Below are 21,360 nucleotides of genomic sequence, written 5' to 3' on the forward strand. Positions count from 1 at the left end.
TGATAATGAATCCAATTATTAGAGCCATTTTCATTCATAGCACACTGTGTCATTTCATCTTTACAAAACGGGTCCAAATAAGAATATTACATTGCTTGTCTCTCGGCAGGTGTATACTGTAACAATGCTGCTTAATACATTGTTATTCTGATATAATGGGTGTCCAGTTCGAGATGGAGAGGTAGTGAGTTAATTGACTGTATACCCAGCTGATATGGTAAACAAAACCAAGCATCACCTAACCTAGACTGTAAGCTTGTTTAAACAGGGTGCTCTTCAACCTATTGTTCCTGTAAGTTTATTATTATTTTTTGTAATGCTCCCATTTCTAGTTAAATTCCCCCCCCCCCCCCCCCCACTTATATAAATGCCACTAATAATAATAATAATGTTATTAAACGTACAATGACCATCAGAATGCCATATATGAAGCCCTCTATCTCTCACGTACCTGGGGTCCGGCTATGTTCCCCTGGATTGTCAGAAAGGAAAGCAGTGTGTGACATTTCTAGGGTTAATTCAGGGGAAAGATTAAAAGGACGGCTGGGCTTTCTCTCCGCGTTCAGAACATAGTGAGGCAGATTCACTTTCCTGATCAGCTTTCTGTGCTAATCTCTTTGGCAAACTGGATAAATATCCTGATTACATTTCATTTAATTGAAATGCACGTTGTGAGCCTGAACAAAGTGCTTGCGCTGGCTTTACTTCAGCAAATTCAGTTCACTGAAATTAAAATGTTTTATTCTATTTTTATACTATTTCTTTATTCTACTTATTATACTATTTTGTACTGTATAATATTCACTGCCCTTTCTAGATCTCGGTTACTGTGTCTCACTACCCTGTCTAGATCACGGTTAGTGCGTATTCACTACCCTTTCTAGATCACTGTTAGTGCGTATTCACTACCCTTTCTAGATTTCGGCTACCTTGTCTCACTACCCTTTCTAGATCACTCTTAGTGAGTATTCACTACCCTTTCTAGATCACTGTTGCTGCGTATTCCCTGCCCTTTCTAGATCACTGTTGCTGCGTATTCCCTGCCCTTTCTAGATCACTTCCGGCATACTCCCTGTTCTTTCGAGATCACGGTGTATCTACTGCCGTATGGCTTTTATTCCAGATATCTTACCACACTTTCTGTATCATTGTTAGCCCTTATGGCTTTCACTGGAAGGCTAGTCATGGAATCCACTACCCTTTCTAGATCACGTTTTTTTCTTCACACCTATCGGAAGGCTCTTCAAGGTATCCACCTTGTTGTACTTGTGTCTTTGTTATATAATAATTTGCTCAGTGATTTTGCTTATTCCTGTGCTGTCTGATTAATAACACAATGTTTTTGTTTGTTTTTCACCCCAGTTCGGGAAGCCCGAAATCTAATCCCTATGGATCCTAATGGATTGTCAGACCCTTACGTGAAGCTGAAACTGATTCCTGATCCTAAGAATGAAAGTAAACAGAAAACCAAAACCATTCGCTCCTCGCTGAACCCCCACTGGAACGAGTCCTTCACTTTGTAAGTCACAGCCCTGGAGTCCGGGGCATAGTGGTGCTGAAGTGATGGGGGATGGATAGCTCTGGACTGGGGTACATGCAGTCCTTGTGATTATCACTGGTAAATCCACATCCTTCTTCCTTAACCAGTTATGCTGCAAATTAATGTTTCTCCAGCGTCCTCTGTCCTTTCCCTGTCCCCTTCTTAGGATATTTCTTCAGATCTTCTCTCAATCCTGCTGTTCTTCAATTCTTCTCCCCTTTCTCCTTTTCTTTCTGTGTGGCCTGTATCCCTTCCCACATCATTGTCTTAGTACCCCATTATTGCATTTCATTGTGGCTGAGTACTGGCCGGTGGTGGTATGGGAGCACTTCCTTTCTTTCGATCCTTGATTTAATAAGGAATCTCTTCACCTGCCCCCTTTTCATCTTGTAGCAAATTAAAGCCATCAGACAAAGACCGACGACTCTCCATTGAGATCTGGGACTGGGATCGAACCACGAGAAATGATTTTATGGGATCGTTTTCTTTTGGGGTGTCCGAACTCATGAAAATGCCAGCAAGCGGTTGGTGAGTATGTGTTTGCGCCATTGATGTCAATAGAAATGACCATTATAGAACATGTAAGAGGGAGAGAGAGTCTTTGTTGTAGTGGCTGCCATGGAAGAGATTCTGGGCTTTAAGGCTGTTGTAAAATGAATAAATAAAAGTCCTGACATGTTTTTCTTGTATTTCAAGGTATAAATTACTGAATCAGGAAGAGGGCGAGTACTACAACGTACCCATTCCAGAGGCAGACGACGACGGAAACGATGAACTGCGCCAGAAATTCGAGGTGAGAATGATGTATGGTATCTACCACAACTTTATAAACCCAGCTTAATGACTAGTTTTGTGGTTTGCATTAGGGTTAGCAATAGGTGGTGGGTTCCCCCACATTTCTTCATGAAATGGTAGTGGAGGCACAGACCTGATCGCAGCAGAGGTGGTAAAATAGTAGTCCAGACACGATTCTACTCGCAGTGCTGTAAAAGCTTGTTGTGTATGTTGAAGTCTTCATACTTGTACCCTTTATGTGTAAAATGTGTATGGAACACAAACCTTCCCTGGCTGTAGAAGGATTATACCGTTGGAGACTTCTTTTTTTTTCCTTGGCTGGTAGTGATGTGTTATAGAGAGCTGCGATTTGTCATTAGCCAGAACCACCACCTGCTGGGCCAGCAGTGTAAGCATAATAGATCTACTAAGAAGGAAAACTTAATGTAGACATTGTCAAAGTATTCTGAAAAAGTTACAGTTAAATTCCTTCATTGCTTTAATCATATTTATTAAAGTGATCTAAGGGGCTGTTTGTTTTTGTTTAAATGTAAATTCTGTTTAAAAAAAATTAGCATCTTAGAAGATTGCCAAATGTGCAGTGCCAAGAAAACTCTGCCACTGTTCTCTTGGGATCTGTTACATTGTCCAAAGGAAGGTGTATAACAGTCAAACACTACTGTTAGTGTAAAAAGCAACAGGTCAAAAAATCATAGGTTTAATTGTACTTCCATACATTTCATGTTTACTAGGCTGCATAGAATAACTCCCCTATTAAAACGCAATGATCTCTACGGACATTTTTGTGTAGTCCATTAGCCAACTATAAGTATAATATTTGTTGTGCTTTTAGTATTTCGATTGTATGTCCGTCTGCCTAGGCACAGCTGGGCCGTATGATGTAATTCATATTAACCCCTGTAGACATAGACACACAAAGTAGCTCTGTCAATGAAATTCCTGTTGCGTGTCCATGCATTTCTTTAAGCAACAATGCCAGTTAGCGCTTCATAGTAATCTAGGTTGAAAAAAGCTCAACCTTCATTAACCCATATTTGGGTTAGGGAACCAGATACTGTCCTTTCTAGAGAACACCTGGATGTATGCAGAGATGTTAAGTGTAATGTTGGAGTTGTATTTGCCGGCCTCTTCCACTTGCCCGGGTACATGACGAGACTCTAATGTTTGGGATCAGACTAGAACATACACAGAGCAGGTTTCCGTTTTAGTCCGGTATTTATTGAGCAGACACGTAGGGAAGATGCATGCCACTAAATCTGATATAGAACTACAGTAAAATAGTGAAAATCTACTTTATCCTATAATTGGCCAACTGATCACATGACAGTCTATTGTGCCCATGAGAAGTGCGGCCACATTCCCGTATTCAGTCCCACTGTCCCCAGAGTTTTGTTTTTTCCCCTGATAGCACAGGGTATGTGTCATTTAACCTGGTACGTTCAGTCTGTTAAATCCAACATATCAGACCAACTCTGTAAAAGTGATTTTGTGATGGAATTCTAGATTTTGGAAATTGCACAAATGTTGGGGATTAATTCTGTACAACTTGTTCTGCTTCAATCTGTTCGCTGTGCTGATCAAATCACCAGCATAAAGTACAGGTTCCTTAAATGGCATCCTGCAAGACTTCCCACCATTCTTAGCATGCCAGATCAGACAAGAATGGTATAAAGCTCTCCATAGCTCAATGTTTCCAATCTTTACCACCAGGAGATGGTGCACAAAATGATGTTCTATGTAACATAAGGCAAAGTCATATTGGCCTAAGAGGTTCTATGTAACCCTAAAATATTACCTGTTGATAATATATGGACCTTGATCATATTGCTCCTGGGTTTGATCTGGTTCTTTGGACGTTGATAGGCTGTTGGTTGGACTAATTCCATATGAACAGACTTTCCCGATTAATACATGTCACCCAGTTATGGGAGAGTGAGCCTGGCATATTGAATGAAACCGCACAGATGGAAATTTGCCTTGTGTGGAAGGGAATAATCCTCAGCGTTATTCATAATCCAGGAATTGTGGACAATTACAGTTAAAACCGATCATTTTCAGCAAAATTTGAAAATTATTTGTCTATATTGACAAGGAGAGGATTTTTGTTAACATGTGAGGCACGCCGCGGTGGTGCGGCGCTTTTCAAAATGAACTTTCAACCTTGGGGTTTGGGAAGGCTCCGAATATCCAAACACACCACCAATGGGTTCACTTGGTATTCTCATTTCTCCTCCATGAGGTGTATTGAGCACCGTCCTTCCTAGATCTCAATATTCTGGACCCTGTTTTGGTACAGCAGCAGGTTCCTGTTTTAAAGTAATATTACTTGCATGATGGTGGGGAAGTACTCTGTCAGTCATTGGCCTGTTACACGTCCTGGTGCTTTGTCATACGAGGTAACCAATAAAAGTAAACTGTTCATTGACTGACAGATTCTGCTGCCTATGGCAGGCGTGCTAAAACAGGAATTACTCGGTATTTAACATCCTCCGGTACACAGCTGTAAAGGTATGTTTTAAATCTGTTATTTTACTGCGTACTATACATACAATAAAAACAATAAACATGACCACTTTTAATTCTATAGAGCGATTTAGGGTCCGCAGTGTAATTTTCTTCCAAAGTTAGAATTCGAGTCTATATTGAAGTCTGAATGAAGCACTATATTCTGAAAGTTTATTACACAGGAGATACGATGTATTGGTTTCCAGAATACTAAAGACCTGATCCATTGTAGGGTGCTAGCCTTTGGTTTGTAAGTACCAAAGCTAACCCCGGCACTATAAAGTGTACCGCTGCTTCAAAATCCCCGACTAACCACTTCTTTTCTTCCATTTTGTTTTCAGGACGGTCATTTAAAAAATATCCACTTTTTCCAGGTAGCCCCCCATTCTCTCTCGCCCAATTTCATTATTCTTGTGCAAATCACAAAAACGTTTTGTTTTTGTTTATTTATTTTCTTCTCTATTCAAAACTACACCAATCCCGATTGATTTAAGGATGCACTATGTATTGCAATAAATCTTGGCAAAATTATCAAATTTAGAAATGGTTTGCTTGTATGCCCTGAGCAGTTGTTTCATTAAGAGGTAGCGGTGCATCCCTAATTCACCAGTCCTTTCTATTTTGTCTTTCTATGAATTGATCAGTTGAATCTCATAGTGGAGACCAAATAGAGCTAACATTTTTTTTATTTATTTTTTACACATGGGTGCTAGTTTACACCCATGTTGGGTATCCTCACTGTCACATAAACAAGTGGCATATATACTCCCTTTCCATACACACGTTAATATTGGAGTATATATGGTGACATAGCATGTGATTAGTCCTCTTGTTGCACTATTATGAATATTGTGTGTGTTTATGGTCACTGACAGGTGATAATCCGCTGGATTAGATACACTAACACAGGTAGTGAATATTTTATCTTTGCAACATTCCAGTGTTAAGACTAATAGATTTTAATTACTAATCACAAATTGACGAGAGAATTCAGAATTGAAGCCAACATTCCAGTGTTAAGACCAATAGATTTTAATTACTAATCACAAATTGACAAGAGAATTTAGAAATGAAGCCAACATTCTTGACGTTTCAGTGTGTTTAACTCCAGACATTACAGGGAAACTCAGAATTGTAGTGAATTGCGATCAGAATTGAGAATAAACTAGGAGACTTTTTTGGATCAAATATTTTAGCGTCAAATTTGCCTTATTGCACTTCACTACAAATCAACTTCATAATGTAGTATTTAACACTGTGGGTTTATTTACTAAGCAAGGAGTTTTGCTTAATTGACTAGGGAATTCCATTTCATTTTAAAGAGACAAAAAAAGTTAAATCTTCCAATTCAACAATTTTCACTTGAAATAAGCAAATTCCCCAGATCTTCTAAGCTAAGAGAACAATTCTGCCCCCTGCTGGGGAAAGATAGTGCGTTTACTAGATTTCACGTTTCCCCTATTTTTTAAGTCATTCTGATTGTAGCAATGATGTATGTGTAGACCCACAGTAAACTAGAAAACTGCTTTATTTGGAATTGTATACGTGTGAAACAAGAGTTTGTACATCCGGAGCCCGTTTTAGTGACTGTTAGGAATCTACCATAATCTTTCTGTATACCATCGGACTGTAGCGACTCTCTGTAAAATGACAGTGATCTGTATTTTTACTCATTTGTCAGTTTGATGGATATTAAAGCTTGTGGTTCATTGATACCATTGAGCCAGTGGCACTGATGAAGCCTCCTCTTTAAATAGGACGGTGATTCACAGCAGCCAGCACTAGCCTGTTAGGAGCCCCGTACTCGCTAAACATTAGGGAGATAGAACGGTACCTAGGGGCTACCTTGCAGCTAGTATTAAGTAAGAGGGGTTCTTGTTTGATAATGATCATTCGGGGACCTGTACGTGGCTGGAATGTAAAGATTAGCCAATGGCACCCAAAATTGACCCCCTTGCACTCCTTTCATGTAATATCTGTCTGGTGCTTAAAACCTTCTGCTTGGATAAATCTCTGCCTTGCTTTTCCAAACATTTTCACCAGGCAACTTACAATTGTTACCGGTGCTTGAACCACATTGTTACCGGTGGTCAAAACTGGGAAAATGAAATGTTTTATAAAGTAAGACCTGGTATTTTAATGTGCTCTGTGGGACTCTGTATAAATATTGTTAGGCAATCATTGTGCAGTTTACAGTATTGCCACTGGAGGGCACCAGAGTCCTGGCCATTGAGAGAGAGAATCTTACAAATAAATACATTATCTTGCTCTCTACAAATGCCGGGCACATATAATCTAAATCTCTTGGAAAGATAATCACACTTCCAATAGAGAGCTAAGAGCACCACCAGTCCTATAGTATACTTGCCCTGGGGTAGATTTACTGCGTTAGCCCCTCCAGTCTCTGTGAGTGTACATTGTGATTTGTGAAGGTAAATGAAGATAATGTCCCTGTGGTTTCAGGGTAAAAGACCGGCCCAAGATAAGGTGCGTCCGTAGCCCTAGAAGTAAGATGGTTTGCATGCCTTACAAATAACTCGTCTGCTGTGCGTGCTGAGCATTGGCTTTAACTGGCGCTGCCGTCTCTGCACCCCCATGGGGGGGGGGGGGGTTGCTTGATAAAACAGCATGGAAACGGGGTGCAGAGGATGTAGGGTGTGCAGAGCCTTGGAGGAGGGGGGGGGGGGCAAAGGGAATTCAAACTAGTGACGTGGGGGGCTTCAGTCCACAGCAGTAACACAGGAACAGTCTGTTAAATCGCAGCTCTATGGAAACCAAGTGAAACTCTTAATTAACAGCCTTTGTTTGGCTTCACTAAACCTTGACTACACTTCTGACACATTCTACTGATCTAAAAAAAACATTATACCTCCCTTAATAATAATATTACTGTGCTTTAACTCTTTCATTGCCTAAAGGGAACACAGAGCTCCTACTCAGGCAATGGGTTTCTGGGTAAAGCAACATTTTATATACGTATATTATTATTATTATTATTATTATTTATTTATATAGCGCCATCAGATTCCGTAGTGCTGTATGTGTCCTTTTTTGTTTTCTATTCAGTATCTCCCATATTTCGTTAATAATAATAATAATAATAATATTAATATAATCTCCCCTTTTTCCCCTTGCTCAGGACACTCCAGCCCAATCCAGTGTTTTTCACAGAGAAGGATTAATTTTGCTACGTCTCTTCGAAGCAATGCGTTCCACTTTATACTACAGTACAAAGAGTGTGTCCCAGGAGTCCCTCCTGACTGTCTGACAGCAGCCAGGGTGGAACTATGGCCGTTTTCTCTGGAAATCAGAACTTGTGTAAATAAGACTGAAGTCTTTAGTACAATGATGTTGCTTCGGTGTTAGTAAGATGTCTCAGAAGTAACCTATAGCTAGAATTAATGCTGTCTCCATACACCTAATACTTGGTGGTGTGTTTTATATTTTTTATCTAGTTAAACTAAGTAAGATCCATTTAGTTACATGTTTGCTATTTGCTCCCTGTACAGAGATTTGTAAACTGGCTTTATCCAAGAGAATAAACAGAGGCGCTCCTCATTCTGATAGAATATGAGACACAGTACATTGGAGACACGTAGAGAAATTCTGTGATCTAACTCACCGTGCGCTATTACACATTTTACTCTGCTTCCAAATTACATCACTATTCTGTTATTGGCAACATTTTATACCTAGTGCCAAACACCTCATTGTTTCCTGTGCAATTCCACAATTATCCTACCCGCCTAAAGCCCAAATCCAAACTCTATAGTAAAGGAACACCATAACCACTACCGCCTACTGCAACTGTCAAGGCGTTAATCTCCAGTCGTGTGTCAGGCCCAACCCCTCGCTGTCCATTCTTCTGGTGCAGAAATTATACTTCCACCTTAGCAATATCCGATCCATCCATCTCTGTACAGCATTCATCATCTGACGAGCTCAGCCCGTGAATCACCTCCAACTAGGGGGGGCAGTACCCATTGGTTTGACACAGAAATGAGGGGCAGCACCAGGGGCAGACTGGCACGGTGGCACCATAATCACTACAGTGTCCTGTATTGGTTATGATGCTTAAAATCCATTTGTGGGCAATGCCTAATTTTAAATGCCAATCCTTTGTATATCTGTATCATGGTCCCTGCCACGTGGCTGAATAAAGAAATGTAAATAAAATGTTCCCCCAATCCATTCATGGTCAGGTGTAACTAGTCACAGTCGATGAGCAAGCCTTGTGAGTTGTCCACGTCTTTATCCACACACTGGTGTTAAGGACTCCATGTCCTGTGACTTCACAGACTCCTATTGCTCTGGGACAGTGTACTATAGAATAGGGATGGCCAACCTTTACCGAAAAGAGGTTTCCCATAACACTCAGCCAATATTTGGCATACGAGAAATTTTAGTTCACGCGCTTCTGTGGATACAGGAAATGTCAAAATGACTTCTTCCCTTCACTAGATCACTAGTCCTCTTTAAGGGGTAAGGGGTGGTCAGCAGCGGTAGTTGAGCCCCAGGCATATTCACTGTAATTGCAGTAGCTGGTGACTGGCTTCCTTTTATGGATAACTTTGTCCACAAAGCTGTAATCAGCAGAGTCCCAGACTGTGATAAAAATACATTGCTGATAATCACTTCGGGAAAGGAACGTCTCTTTATATAATTAAGAAAACGTCCGTTCTTCCTTTTGTCTTGATTCACAAGCGCCGTTTCCCCAGTGGTGAGATTTGACATTAAGTAACAGTCAGTGTGGACCTGTTCCTAGAATTAATGAGGAATTACCATAGCAATCCACCTCCAGCACAAGTTAACTCTTCCAGTGCCAATGCCTTCCCAGATATACAGGTTGTAAAGGCAGAAAAGATCAATAGAGCCCTTTCAGGACCCAGGAAAAAAACATAAACCTTTCCTTCTATCCCCACAAGGCAGCGCTGTGGAGGAAATTCTATATATTTTATTTATATAGCGCCATCAAATTCCATAGTGCTGTACAATGGGTGTGTGTTTATATATATATTACCCTGATCTGGCAATGGTCAACATAAACAGATTGAATACATGGAAAGCAGTGGGAAGATTGAACTCTCATGACTTATTCACTAAACTGTGACTTGATGAACATTTGGCATTCAGGTTTAACATCTCCAAACTGTTTAACTTTCCAATCCTTGCCTTAAGATTCCAAGTTGGTGATCAATTCACCGTTTAGTGACTAATCAGCCTTTGATTAAGTTGCTTGAACCAATAAACACCGTATGAACACAATAACCACTTTTTGTCTTTTCTAAAATGTTGAGCCAGGCCTATGACCTCATTCAGTCTCGCATGCAAATAAAGTGCTTTCGTGTAAAGTTATCTATTTTTAATACAAGACCTCATGATATGATGTCACACAATGTTAAAAGTGATTTAGAGCGATATTGTCAGCGTAGAGTGTGTTCGGAGAGAATGACATCACTTGATGATGAGCATGATGCATAAATTGTGTGCACAGCTGTAATAAGACACATGATCCAATGCACGGTTTGAGGTTTATTTCAGTGTTAAGAAAAATATAGCTTTGCTTTGAATTAAACATTTTAATGTCCACTTCCACTAATTACAGGCTTTTTGTTTACCACCTCCGCTAAATGCTCCCTGCCAATTAACGTGAATGTAGCCCAAAGATTTATGGTCTTGTTGCTTTAAACAGTGTGATCTGCGTTGATTGAGAGTCAGGCTTGTGCATTACAGCAAACTGATTGAACCTTTAACTCTTTACAGAAAGCCAGACTGGGTCCGGCTGGTAATAAAGTGATCAGCCCAACAGGTGACCGGAAACCTTACGTCCCGTCCAACAATATAGACAGTGTCAAATTAACGGATTTTATCTTCCTGATGGTACTGGGGAAAGGCAGCTTTGGGAAGGTGAGTGACTTTAATAATTTTTGTTTTTTTATTTAGAAAGCCTTTTATCTAACCTGCCATCATTGGCTTGGACAGTCTCACCACAGCTTCATTGGACAGAGATTATCATTGGAGAATAAGATACATGCGCAGCAATTGCTGTGCTCTGATAATCCACTGCTTCTCTGGAAACATTGCAATCAGTCTCTGACTTTTGAAGGTTTTCTCATTTGGCATACTCAAGCAGCCCATGATGGCAAACGTGAAAACCTTTAAAAATCGAAGGTCTTTAGCGAACGGCCACTAGTCTTTGGACAAACCTAACTTTAACAATTATCTCTGTCCTTTTGGGGTTAAGAGCCCCATAGCAGTGAACCAGTCCATAGCTTTGTATGAGAGCGCAGAATTTGAGACATCCTGGTACTGTAACGTATAGTTCTATAGTATTTGAATATTTACTATAGTGAACTTTTTCCAGAATCATTATTTAATGGAAATATTTTCGTTTGTTGTGAAGCTTGTTTTAGCTCCTGGCAGCCTGTGCCAGTTTTTGGTTTACCTATTCGATCATCATAGGACAGAAATTCTCTCCATAAAGGCTGTTGATAGACACTGTAACTAATTAGTGTTGGCATCCAGAGGACTGTAATCTCATCCACCAGAAATTCACCATTGCTATTTTCTCTTATAATGTCCAGGTTATGTTGGGAGAAAGGAAAGGATCGGATGAACTGTATGCAATCAAGATTTTGAAAAAGGACGTTGTCATCCAAGACGACGACGTAGAATGTACGATGGTTGAGAAGAGAGTGCTAGCTCTTATGGAGAAGCCACCATTCCTGACACAGCTGCATTCCTGCTTCCAGACAGTGGTACGGGCCCTGTGGGTGAAATGCGTAGTGAGGCAGAATTATTTAAAAAAAAAAAAAAAAAACACAATTATTACAAGCTGCATCTTTTTGTCTCATTCTTTAAGCCAATATGTATAAAAAAAATTCTTGTCTTAAAGCGGCTCTGTCACTTTGCAGGTTTTGTCCCTTTATTTCTCCATGTTTTTATTATTTTAAAATTCACCATAGATTTTTATATACATAAGTAGAGACTTCTTTTTTTATGGGGAACGTGATCTTGGACATTTTTTGATATTTCAACAAACGTGCATTGTAATTTATCAAGACATTCTGTTTATGTACATTTTTAATTTTTGGTTTCCACAAACAGCAGTAACTGCACATGTTTTGCCCCTTTTTTTTTTTAAACGGTGCATGTTATTTTTTTATTGGCACAGACATTGTAGCGAATGGTAAATAAGCCATTGCCTTGTTTGCGTTAGGATTATTATTATTTATTTAGCGCCAGCAAATTGTAGCGCTGTACAATGGGTGGACTAACAGACACGTAATTGTAACCAGACAAATGTGCATGTTCTGCCAGTCACTGAATGGCTAATGGCAGAGGACAAGATGTTTTAAAGGAAATTCGATTTATTATTTTTAAATGAGATTCCATATACCGTATATACTCGAGTATAAGCCGACCCGAATATAAGCCGAGGCCCCTAATTTTACCCCAAAAAACTGGGAAAACTTATTGACTCGAGTATAAGACTAGGGTGGGAAATGCAGCAGCTGCTGGTAAATTTCTAAATAAAATTAGATCCTTAAAAAATTATATTAATTGAATATTTATTTACAGTGTGTGTATATAATGAATGCAGTGTGTGTATGAGAATGCAGTGTGTGTGTATGAGAATGCAGTGTGTGTGTATGAGAATGCAGTGTGTGTGTATGAGAATGCAGTGTGTGTGTATGAGAATGCAGTGTGTGTGTGTATGAGAATGCAGTGTGTGTGTGTATGAGAATGCAGTGTGTGTGTGTATGAGAATGCAGTGTGTGTGTGTATGAGAATGCAGTGTGTGTGTGTATGAGAATGCAGTGTGTGTGTGTATGAGAATGCAGTGTGTGTGTGTATGAGAATGCAGTGTGTGTGTGTATGAGAATGCAGTGTGTGTGTGTATGAGAATGCAGTGTGTGTGTGTATGAGAATGCAGTGTGTGTGTGTATGAGAATGCAGTGTGTGTGTGTATGAGAATGCAGTGTGTGTGTGTATGAGAATGCAGTGTGTGTGTGTATGAGAATGCAGTGTGTGTGTGTATGAGAATGCAGTGTGTGTGTGTATGAGAATGCAGTGTGTATGAGTGCAGTGTGTGTGTGTAATGCAGAGTGTGATGCAGAGCCTTGTGGGGGGTGGGCATTTTTATTTTTTAATTATTATTTTAATATTTTATTTGTTTCATTAAATTTTTTTATTATTTTTTTATTTTATTATAATTTTTTATTTAATTATTATTTTTATTTTTTTATTATTATTGCTATATATAAATTTTTTCGTCCCCCCTCCTTGCTTGCTAGCTGGCCAGGGAGGGGGGCTCTCCTTCCCTGGTGGTCCAGTGGATGGGCACTGTGTAGGAGGGGGCTGTGGGGGCTGCAGAGAGCGTTACTTACCTCTCCTGCAGCTCCTGTCAGCTCTCTCCTCCTCCGCCGGTCCGTTCAGCACCTCGGTCAGCTCCCAGTGTAAATCTCGCGAGAGCCGCGGCTCTCGCGAGATTTACACTGTGAGCTGACAGAAGAGCTGAACGGACCGGCGGAGGAGGAGAGAGCTGACAGGAGCTGCAGGAGAGGTAAGTAACGCTCTCTGCAGCCCCCACAGCCCCTGTCTGTATTATGGCAATGCAAATTGCCATAATACAGACTATTGACTCGAGTATAAGCCGAGTTGGGTTTTTTTCAGCACAAAAAATGTGCTGAAAAACTCGGCTTATACTCGAGTATATACGGTATTCTATCCCGGTATCATTTTGCAGTTCTCACATATGTTATCTCCTACCCTTGCTCTGTGAAGGCAGCCATTTTTAACTCCTCACCTGTTAGAAGCAGCATTATCTGATCAAATATCGTGCAGGTAACAGAGCTTGTACACGTTCATGAATCCTGACGTCATTCGCAGGTGCCAGGCATCATGAAACCTGCACCCGAGCAAATAAAAATGGCTGCCTCCATGGAGCAAGCGAAAGCCAGGAAATACATTTACGGTAATATACGTATTACAGAATAATACACACAACAACATTTCCCAGGGACACTCTAAACACCAGACTAACTATAGCTTATTAAATCAGATCATGCCCCTGTATCGTTTATTCGGCAGAGAAAGGAGCTGTACCGCGGTAAGCAATGTTTGGCACTCATGATGTTGTGGACTACATAGTGCTGGCAATGCATCAGGGGAGATGTAGTTCACAACATCTGGAGTGCCAAAGGTTGCCCACCCTTGAATACACTAAAACCGCTTTTACTGAAGTTGTTTTGGTGCTTGGTGTCCCATTCACACTGTGCCTTTTTCCTGCACCCACCGGTCAGCCCAGCACTGGAGATTAGGCCTTTCTACACTGAGTCAGTCAGAAACCTCCTTGTCACATGTGAGCAGATTTCAACTTCATGTTTAGATCATTGCTGAGTTACTGGTTGCTAATCTACCTGCTTTCCATCTCTAGGATCGTCTGTATTTTGTCATGGAGTATGTGAATGGTGGGGATCTCATGTACCACATCCAGCAAGTGGGGAAATTTAAAGAGCCACAAGCAGTGTAAGTATTCACCAAACTAGAAACCAGCACTGATTCTATCTGTACAGTAGAACCATCTTAGATCCCCTTCGGGTCCAGATCATCACTACATGTTAGCAGGAAATATGGCTGGCCTGCATTGAATCCATCAATTATAAATAGCGGTCTACATGCAGTATTAAAGGGACGCTCCAGGCACCATAACAACTTATGCTTTTTGCTCCCGTTCAGAGAGGGCCCCTATCTGTCTCCTTGCACAATTTCTCATGAACGCAGATGTAAGCAGTCTTACTCCGCTACATCACAGGGTCTTTGCTCTCTGCCTGTAGAGGTACCTGCCATTTTGTCAAACTATTTCACTAGTAAAGGGGGTTGGGGGGCAGTGCTGTTAGTTTGACGCTGTGTGTGGTGTTTTTTGGGGTCCCCTTTTGGTGTTGTCCCCCTTCTAGTAAACAAAGTGATTTAATTCCTAAATGGCGAGTACTGAGCAGTGAGATTGCAGGGGCATGATCTATACACCAAAACTTCTTCATTAAATGGAGAACGTAGGCACTGTATCTGCTTAATCTCATTAAACTGGTTATAGTGTCTGGAGTCCCCTGGTGGCATCATTTCTTTCAGCATTAAACCGTTTTTAATGTTTTAATGCAAATCAAGAGTCCCCGGCAGTTTATCACTCCTGTGCTGCTTTGGCTAATGAGGAAGTATTTGCCTGAGCAGCAATGGGCAGCTTTGATTGGCTGAGAGTGTCAGCTGACTACTTTTAGCCGGTCAGAGCTCCAACTGACGGTATGAATGGGTATGACAACAAGGAAGTGTGTAATCTCTGCCTTAGCTACACATACAGAAGGGGCCGGACTGTGGGTGGCCAGGGACTCTTATTCTGTGGCATACTGCACGAACATGGTGCAACACTGAATGGAGGGACAGTGCCAGGGCAACGCCAGGCACTATAACCAATTCAAAGAGATGAAATGGTTATAGTGACTACAGTGTCCCTTTAAGCTAACTTTGTTTTGGTCACTATAGTGTCCCTTTAATAACTGTCACTATTTAGAGAACGGCCATTAAAGCTGGCTATTTGGTTTAATTGAAATATAACTTTGGATTTAATGTATACGCCCAATGTATAGCATAGCACCGAATTACAGCCTGGTAGAGGGCTGTCATTTTGTTTGTCATCCAGCTGTTGGGGGTTACATATCCATCAACATTGTCCATCACCCTGAGACAGGGTGTTGTGCCCAATGTCCGCTATATCCATCATTGCGGATAAAATCTTTCACCAGCCCTCGTGCTTCGGAGAGATCAGGTAATCAGGCCGTGATTAGATGCAAATTATATGTAATTAGGGCTAAGTGTGTGCAAATATCCGAGAGCTCAGTCTGACCCTAGTCAGTGGAATGATGGAATCATAGCAACATTTTCAATTGCAACATGGGTAAAACATATTATTAGCCTTCAAGTGATGCGACCTCTTGTGTGCCCTGTGTCGCATGTAACTTATTAACTGCCATAAATCTCAATGTATCTTTCCTGGTAAAATATTTTATAAATCAATGTAAATACATTTACCGTATATACTCGAGTATAAGCCGACCCGAATATAAGCCGAGGCCCCTAATTTTACCCCAAAAAACTGGGGAAACATATTGACTCGAGTATAAGACTAGGGTGGGAAATGCAGCAGCTACTGGTAAATTTCTAAATAAAATTAGATCCTAAAAAAAATATATTAATTGAATATTTATTTACAGTGTGTGTATAATGAATGCAGTGTGTGTGTATGAATGCAGTGTGTGTATGAATGCAGTGTGTGTGTATGAATGCAGTGTGTGTATGAATGCAGTGTGTGTATGAATGCAGCGTGTGTCTGAATGCAGCGTGTGTGTATGAGTGCAGCGTGTGTGTATGAGTGCAGCGTGTGTGTATGAGTGCAGCGTGTGTATGAATGCAGTGTGTGTATGAGTACAGTGTGTGTATGAGTACAGTGTGTGTATGAGTACAGTGTGTGTATGAGTGCAGTGTGTATGAGTGCAGTGTGTGTATGAGTGCAGTGTGTGTATGAGTGCAGTGTGTGTATGAGTGCAGTGTGTGCAGTGTGTGTGTGTGTGTGTATGTGTGTAGTGTGTGTGTGTGTGTATGAGTGCAGTGTGTGTGTGTGTGTGTGTGAATGCAGTGTGTGTGTGTATGAATGCAGTGTGTGGGTGTATGAGTGCAGTGTGTATATGAGTGCAGTGTGTGTATGTGTGCAGTGTGTGTGTATGTGTGTGTGTGTGTGTGTGTGTTGCAGTGGTGGGGGGGTGGGCAATTTTATTATTTTATTTTTTTATTTATTATTATTTTTTGAATTTTTTTTCATTATTATTTCTTATTATTATATTTTATTTAATTATTATTTTTTTTCGTCCCCCCTCCCTGCTTGATACATGGCAGGGAGGGGGGCTCTCCTTCCCTGGTGGTCCAGCATTGGCAGTTCAGTGGGGGGGGCTGTGGGGGCTGCAGAGTGCGTTACTTACTTGTCCTGCAGCTCCTGTCAGCTCTCTCCTCCTCCGCGCCGTCCGTTCAGCACCTCGGTCAGCTCCCAGTGTAAGTCTCGCGAGAGCCGCGGCTCTCGCGAGACTTACAGTGGGAGCTGACAGAAGAGCTGACCGGACGGCGCGGAGGAGGAGGGAGCTGACAGGAGCTGCAGGACAAGTAAGTAACGCACTCTGCATCCCCCACAGCCCCCCCCACTGAACTGCCAATGCTGGACCACCAGGGAAGGAGAGCCCCCCTCCCTGCCATGTATCAAGCAGGGAGGGGGGACGAAAAAAAATAATAATAATTAAATAAAATATAATAATAAGAAATAATAATGAAAAAAAAATTCCGCGGCTCTCGCGAGACTTACACTGGGAGCTGACCGAGGTGCTGAACGGACGGCGCGGAGGAGGAGAGAGCTGACAGGAGCTGCAGGACAGGTAAGTAACGCTCTCTGCAGCCCCCACAGCCCCAGTCTGTATTATGGCAATGTAAATTGCCATAATACAGACTATTGACTCGAGTATAAGCCGAGTTGGGGTTTTTCAGCACAAAAAATGTGCTGAAAAACTCGGCTTATACTCGAGTATATACGGTATTTTCCCTCTTTATTATTTTGTAGGTCTTATTCATGCAGCATCTTTATGGGTTGCTGTTGTTGTTTTTGTTTTTCTCTCATTTAATTTTGTTCTAAAATCTATAATTTCACAATTAAATGACGAAAACACATACGCCCCCTCCCCTCCCCCCAAACCCCAACAAATCAAGAACAAAGAGAGTGTGCAAAAAACCCATCAGAGTAAGAATTTTTAGGGAAGGTTTGCTTTATGGGAAAAAAAAACCAACTCCATCCAACAGAGAGATTGTGGAACGTCTATAAAGTCTGCCGCAGGAGGCAAGTCCCAGGCCAGATAAACGTCTGGAGGAACAGGGGAGTGGGGAAAATAAGGCCATTGGTGGCAAGGTGCAAAAAGGTTGAAGAATTAAGGGTTCCAGCTTCTGTGGAAAGTTGTAGGCATCTCCGAAATCAGAACCCTTAATTTGTCTGTGTTCATGATGTCGTTAAACTTGGAGGACTAGTTATCGAAACTCAACTCAAAAAGTTACAGACTAAGCATGCTACCAGGGTTTTTAGGAACTAAATTAGACTTTCTCGCCAGGATATTGATTATCAGCATTTTATGGGCATCTCTAACTTGTGGGCCATTTAAACACTGAAACAAATGGCATGTTGGCAAAAATATACACCATCCAAATGAGGAAGGGCATTTATCTCGGTGTTTCTTCCGCTCACTTATTTATTTATTTATTTATTACTGGTATTTATAAAGCGCCAACAGATTCCGCAGCGCTGTACAATATACACAGACAAATACAAGAGGTAGAGGGAGCCCTGCCCGTAAGCGGATATCTAGCCATTGGAGCTCTTTATACAAAGTGCTTAGCTAGATGGCCCGTGAGCTTAAAATCGAAAGGATACAATGGGGATTTGACACCAGAGGTAGCAGGGGAAATTTGGAGGTGATGGCTAAAAGAGTTAACAGAGGAAGCAGCTATTGGTAAAATACAAAGGGAATGAAGAGGTAATTGAGAATCTCAAACAGCTGGTGGGACATGCTATGTATTTAGGGGGAACCTGGGTGGGTGGCAAGTGGTGGGGAAAAAAATGCAGAGCTTCACTGAGTTTGAGTGTGAGATGAGGCCTGAAGAACAGAGATGGGGATTGAACAGTTATATGAAAGTATTTACAGCTGGGAGGAGAATAGGAAAGAGGATGGGGGGGGGGAAAGGTAAAGTAGCCATGTGTTGTGTACTATTGAAAAGTTTAGCAACCAAAGTTAGAGTGTAAACAAAATGTATTCCATCAGCCTAAAAATATAGCAACTTCTGTTAAGGCCATTGAATGGATAAACCCTCGTAAGATTTCATATCCCATTCTCTAAACCTTGTCTTTTTTTTAATCCTATATAAACTGTTTGTTTTCAGTATGTATATATCTTTAGACTGCAATTCTGTGTATATAACCGAAACGGGTCTCTTTAATCATTTTCCAAAATCCTTATCTGCGCTTGGAGAACTGACCTATACCATACCATCGTTAGTCTTCTAATAACTAACTACGATGATGAGGTTTTTGAGAGATTTAATAAAGTAAAACATGAGGTATCACCAGAAGGGAAACAGGATAGGGGCATAGCACCGGGCAAAACTTTGCATTGATCCTAGTCCGAAATGGGCACTAGCCTAATTATTACTGTGTCTTAAAGACCGATAGTATTCAGTTATAGAGTTACTCACGAACGTTTGACTTCAAAGTGAATTTGCAATTTTAGTCTAAAATGGCTAAACTGAAAATAGCCTTTTTCTCAAATGACACGTTGGTGAATGACTTAAACATTTTAACTTTAAATGTGCAATTATTGTTGGAAATCTGAGCAACGATGCCCCAGTCCTGTATTTGTCATTTAATAATCACTGCGTCCTGTCTCTACGCCTATAATCATGGCAGTCCCTTCCATCGACCCTTTAAATAACTGTGCCTGCTACGCACTCAGATAATAAAACATTGAGAGGCCAAATCCATCTCATGGACACCCAGGGAAAATAGGTGCCATGACCCCAGGAAGGAGAGCCGGTAATCAGCACGTTAATATTCAGGGCAGCTCATGGAACTGTGCTGAACAACTTTAAATTGCATAGATTTAGTGAACTGGAGCTGACAAACTGTTCATACGGAGTATAATTATACAGAACGAAAAAGCCAAAGTCAGGATCTCGAAAAAACTGTCTGAGGCAAGCCACGTCCGCAGAGAACTAGTAACGTCATCACAGTGTGCAAATTCTATTAAAATTGGTAATTTTGGATCTTTTTGTTCCGATGTACTCTCAAAGCAAAAAATATTCTTAAATATTCTGGTTCTGTTTATCTGAGACTTTTTAATATTCACCTGCCGATTCTAGGTGAATAGGTTTAAAATGTCTGTTCTCATTCCTCGCAGATTCTACGCGGCAGAGATATCGGTTGGTTTATTTTTCCTGCACAAGAAAGGAATCATATACAGGTCAGTGTCTAACCCTCCGTAGCAGAACGTCATGCAGTGCCAGCTGGCCGCAGGTGGGCATATCTTATATATGACATTAAGAAACACAGAATTCATTGGCAATCCTGCACAGCTCAGGTTTAGAGATACAGACCTATAATTGGTGAGAAAGGGCAAAGTTTCAGCTCGGTTTCTGCAGCGGGCACAGTAGGGGGTCTGCGTACACTTAAAGCAGACAATGAAAGCAAAGCCATATTGAGCCACTCACAAGAACTGCAGATCCAATTAAAGTCACCACTTTCAGTGACTCGTGGAAGCCACAAATCCCACAACTGCTGACGGCACCACAGATATTGAACTTATTGATATTTTGTAGAATGCTGCACAGCTAGCCAAGGCTGAGCACCATGGGATATGCAGTTCAAAAACGTATACAGTACCTATTCCAAATTTTAGGTGAACCAGTTCTCCACCACTAAGCTAGTCTTCATTCTCCTGCAGAGACTTGAAGCTGGATAATGTCATGTTGGACTCAGAGGGACACATAAAGATCGCAGATTTTGGGATGTGCAAGGAGCATATGGTGGATGGCGTTACTACCCGGACATTCTGCGGAACGCCCGACTACATTGCGCCCGAGGTAACTCTCCATGCATACTTTGTTTTAGGGATCTCCAGATTGGGAGAATCATTGGCTCCAGTTACTGGTTTTCTGCCTGGAATGTGTGTGCAAGATATTTAGTAACCGAATATGTCATGGGTATTGTTAAAGCTTGTTTTTCAATATTTTATTTAGTGGTGTAATTTTAAGAAGTGTCAGTTTCCCTTTAATTGGAAAATAATTGCATAGAACTACCGTATATTAAAATTCACAAAATGAGTCTATACTGATATTATATAATTACCAATATGGATACCGCACTCTCCTGGATCCCAGGCTGTAACCGGGCCTGAGGTTGGCCAATCCTCACAATGTGATTTGCAAAAAAGCTTGACAAAGGCCCTGTTGTGGGCCGAAAAGTTTCTCTTTTGCTCAAATAAATCTGCCTACTGCATTGAACTTGAGTACACTGATATTATAGGCGTTTGAGGAGGGATGCCCTGGATTACAGTATCTGGCATTCAAAGTTAAATAAAATTGTGTAAAGAACATTAGATTTATCCTCTCAGGGAGGCCAATCTGCAGCACGTGTCTGCCAAACTCATGGTGTCTCAGGGTAACTTACATGATGCCAACCTATAAAATGCTGTATATCACTCGAAGTGATACGGGGTGGGGGATTACAAAACAGGTTGTGCGCCTCGTCACGTGTCTGAGACTTGAGAGAAATTAATCTTCTTGATCTTGTGAGAATATAGAATATATTGTCGCTGCTCCAGATATGTCAGTGTAGGCGGATTAGTGTAGATATACTGTGGAAACACACGGAGGGTATGCTTAAAATG

At 41.1% G+C, this 21,360-nt stretch overlaps 1 protein-coding gene across 2 annotated transcripts in view; it reads left to right on the forward strand.

Annotated features, from left to right (window-relative positions):
* Nucleotides 1-21,360, forward strand: part of PRKCA (protein kinase C alpha) — a 221,112-nt gene that overhangs the window by 179,753 nt on the left and 19,999 nt on the right. Inside the window, exons 6-14 of one of the 2 annotated variants that reach the window (XM_063456126.1) lie at nt 1,363-1,519; nt 1,934-2,068; nt 2,237-2,333; nt 7,304-7,327; nt 10,604-10,747; nt 11,425-11,598; nt 14,280-14,371; nt 19,873-19,935; nt 20,416-20,554. In XM_063456126.1, the coding sequence (XP_063312196.1) occupies nt 1,363-1,519; nt 1,934-2,068; nt 2,237-2,333; nt 7,304-7,327; nt 10,604-10,747; nt 11,425-11,598; nt 14,280-14,371; nt 19,873-19,935; nt 20,416-20,554 (1,025 nt within the window). The remainder of the gene's footprint in view (nt 1-1,362; nt 1,520-1,933; nt 2,069-2,236; nt 2,334-7,303; nt 7,328-10,603; nt 10,748-11,424; nt 11,599-14,279; nt 14,372-19,872; nt 19,936-20,415; nt 20,555-21,360) is intronic. The other variant, XM_063456127.1, reaches the window with a different exon arrangement.

Source organism: Pelobates fuscus, chromosome 5 (genome assembly GCF_036172605.1).
Source record: "Pelobates fuscus isolate aPelFus1 chromosome 5, aPelFus1.pri, whole genome shotgun sequence".
Classification (NCBI taxonomy): Eukaryota; Metazoa; Chordata; class Amphibia; order Anura; family Pelobatidae; genus Pelobates; species Pelobates fuscus.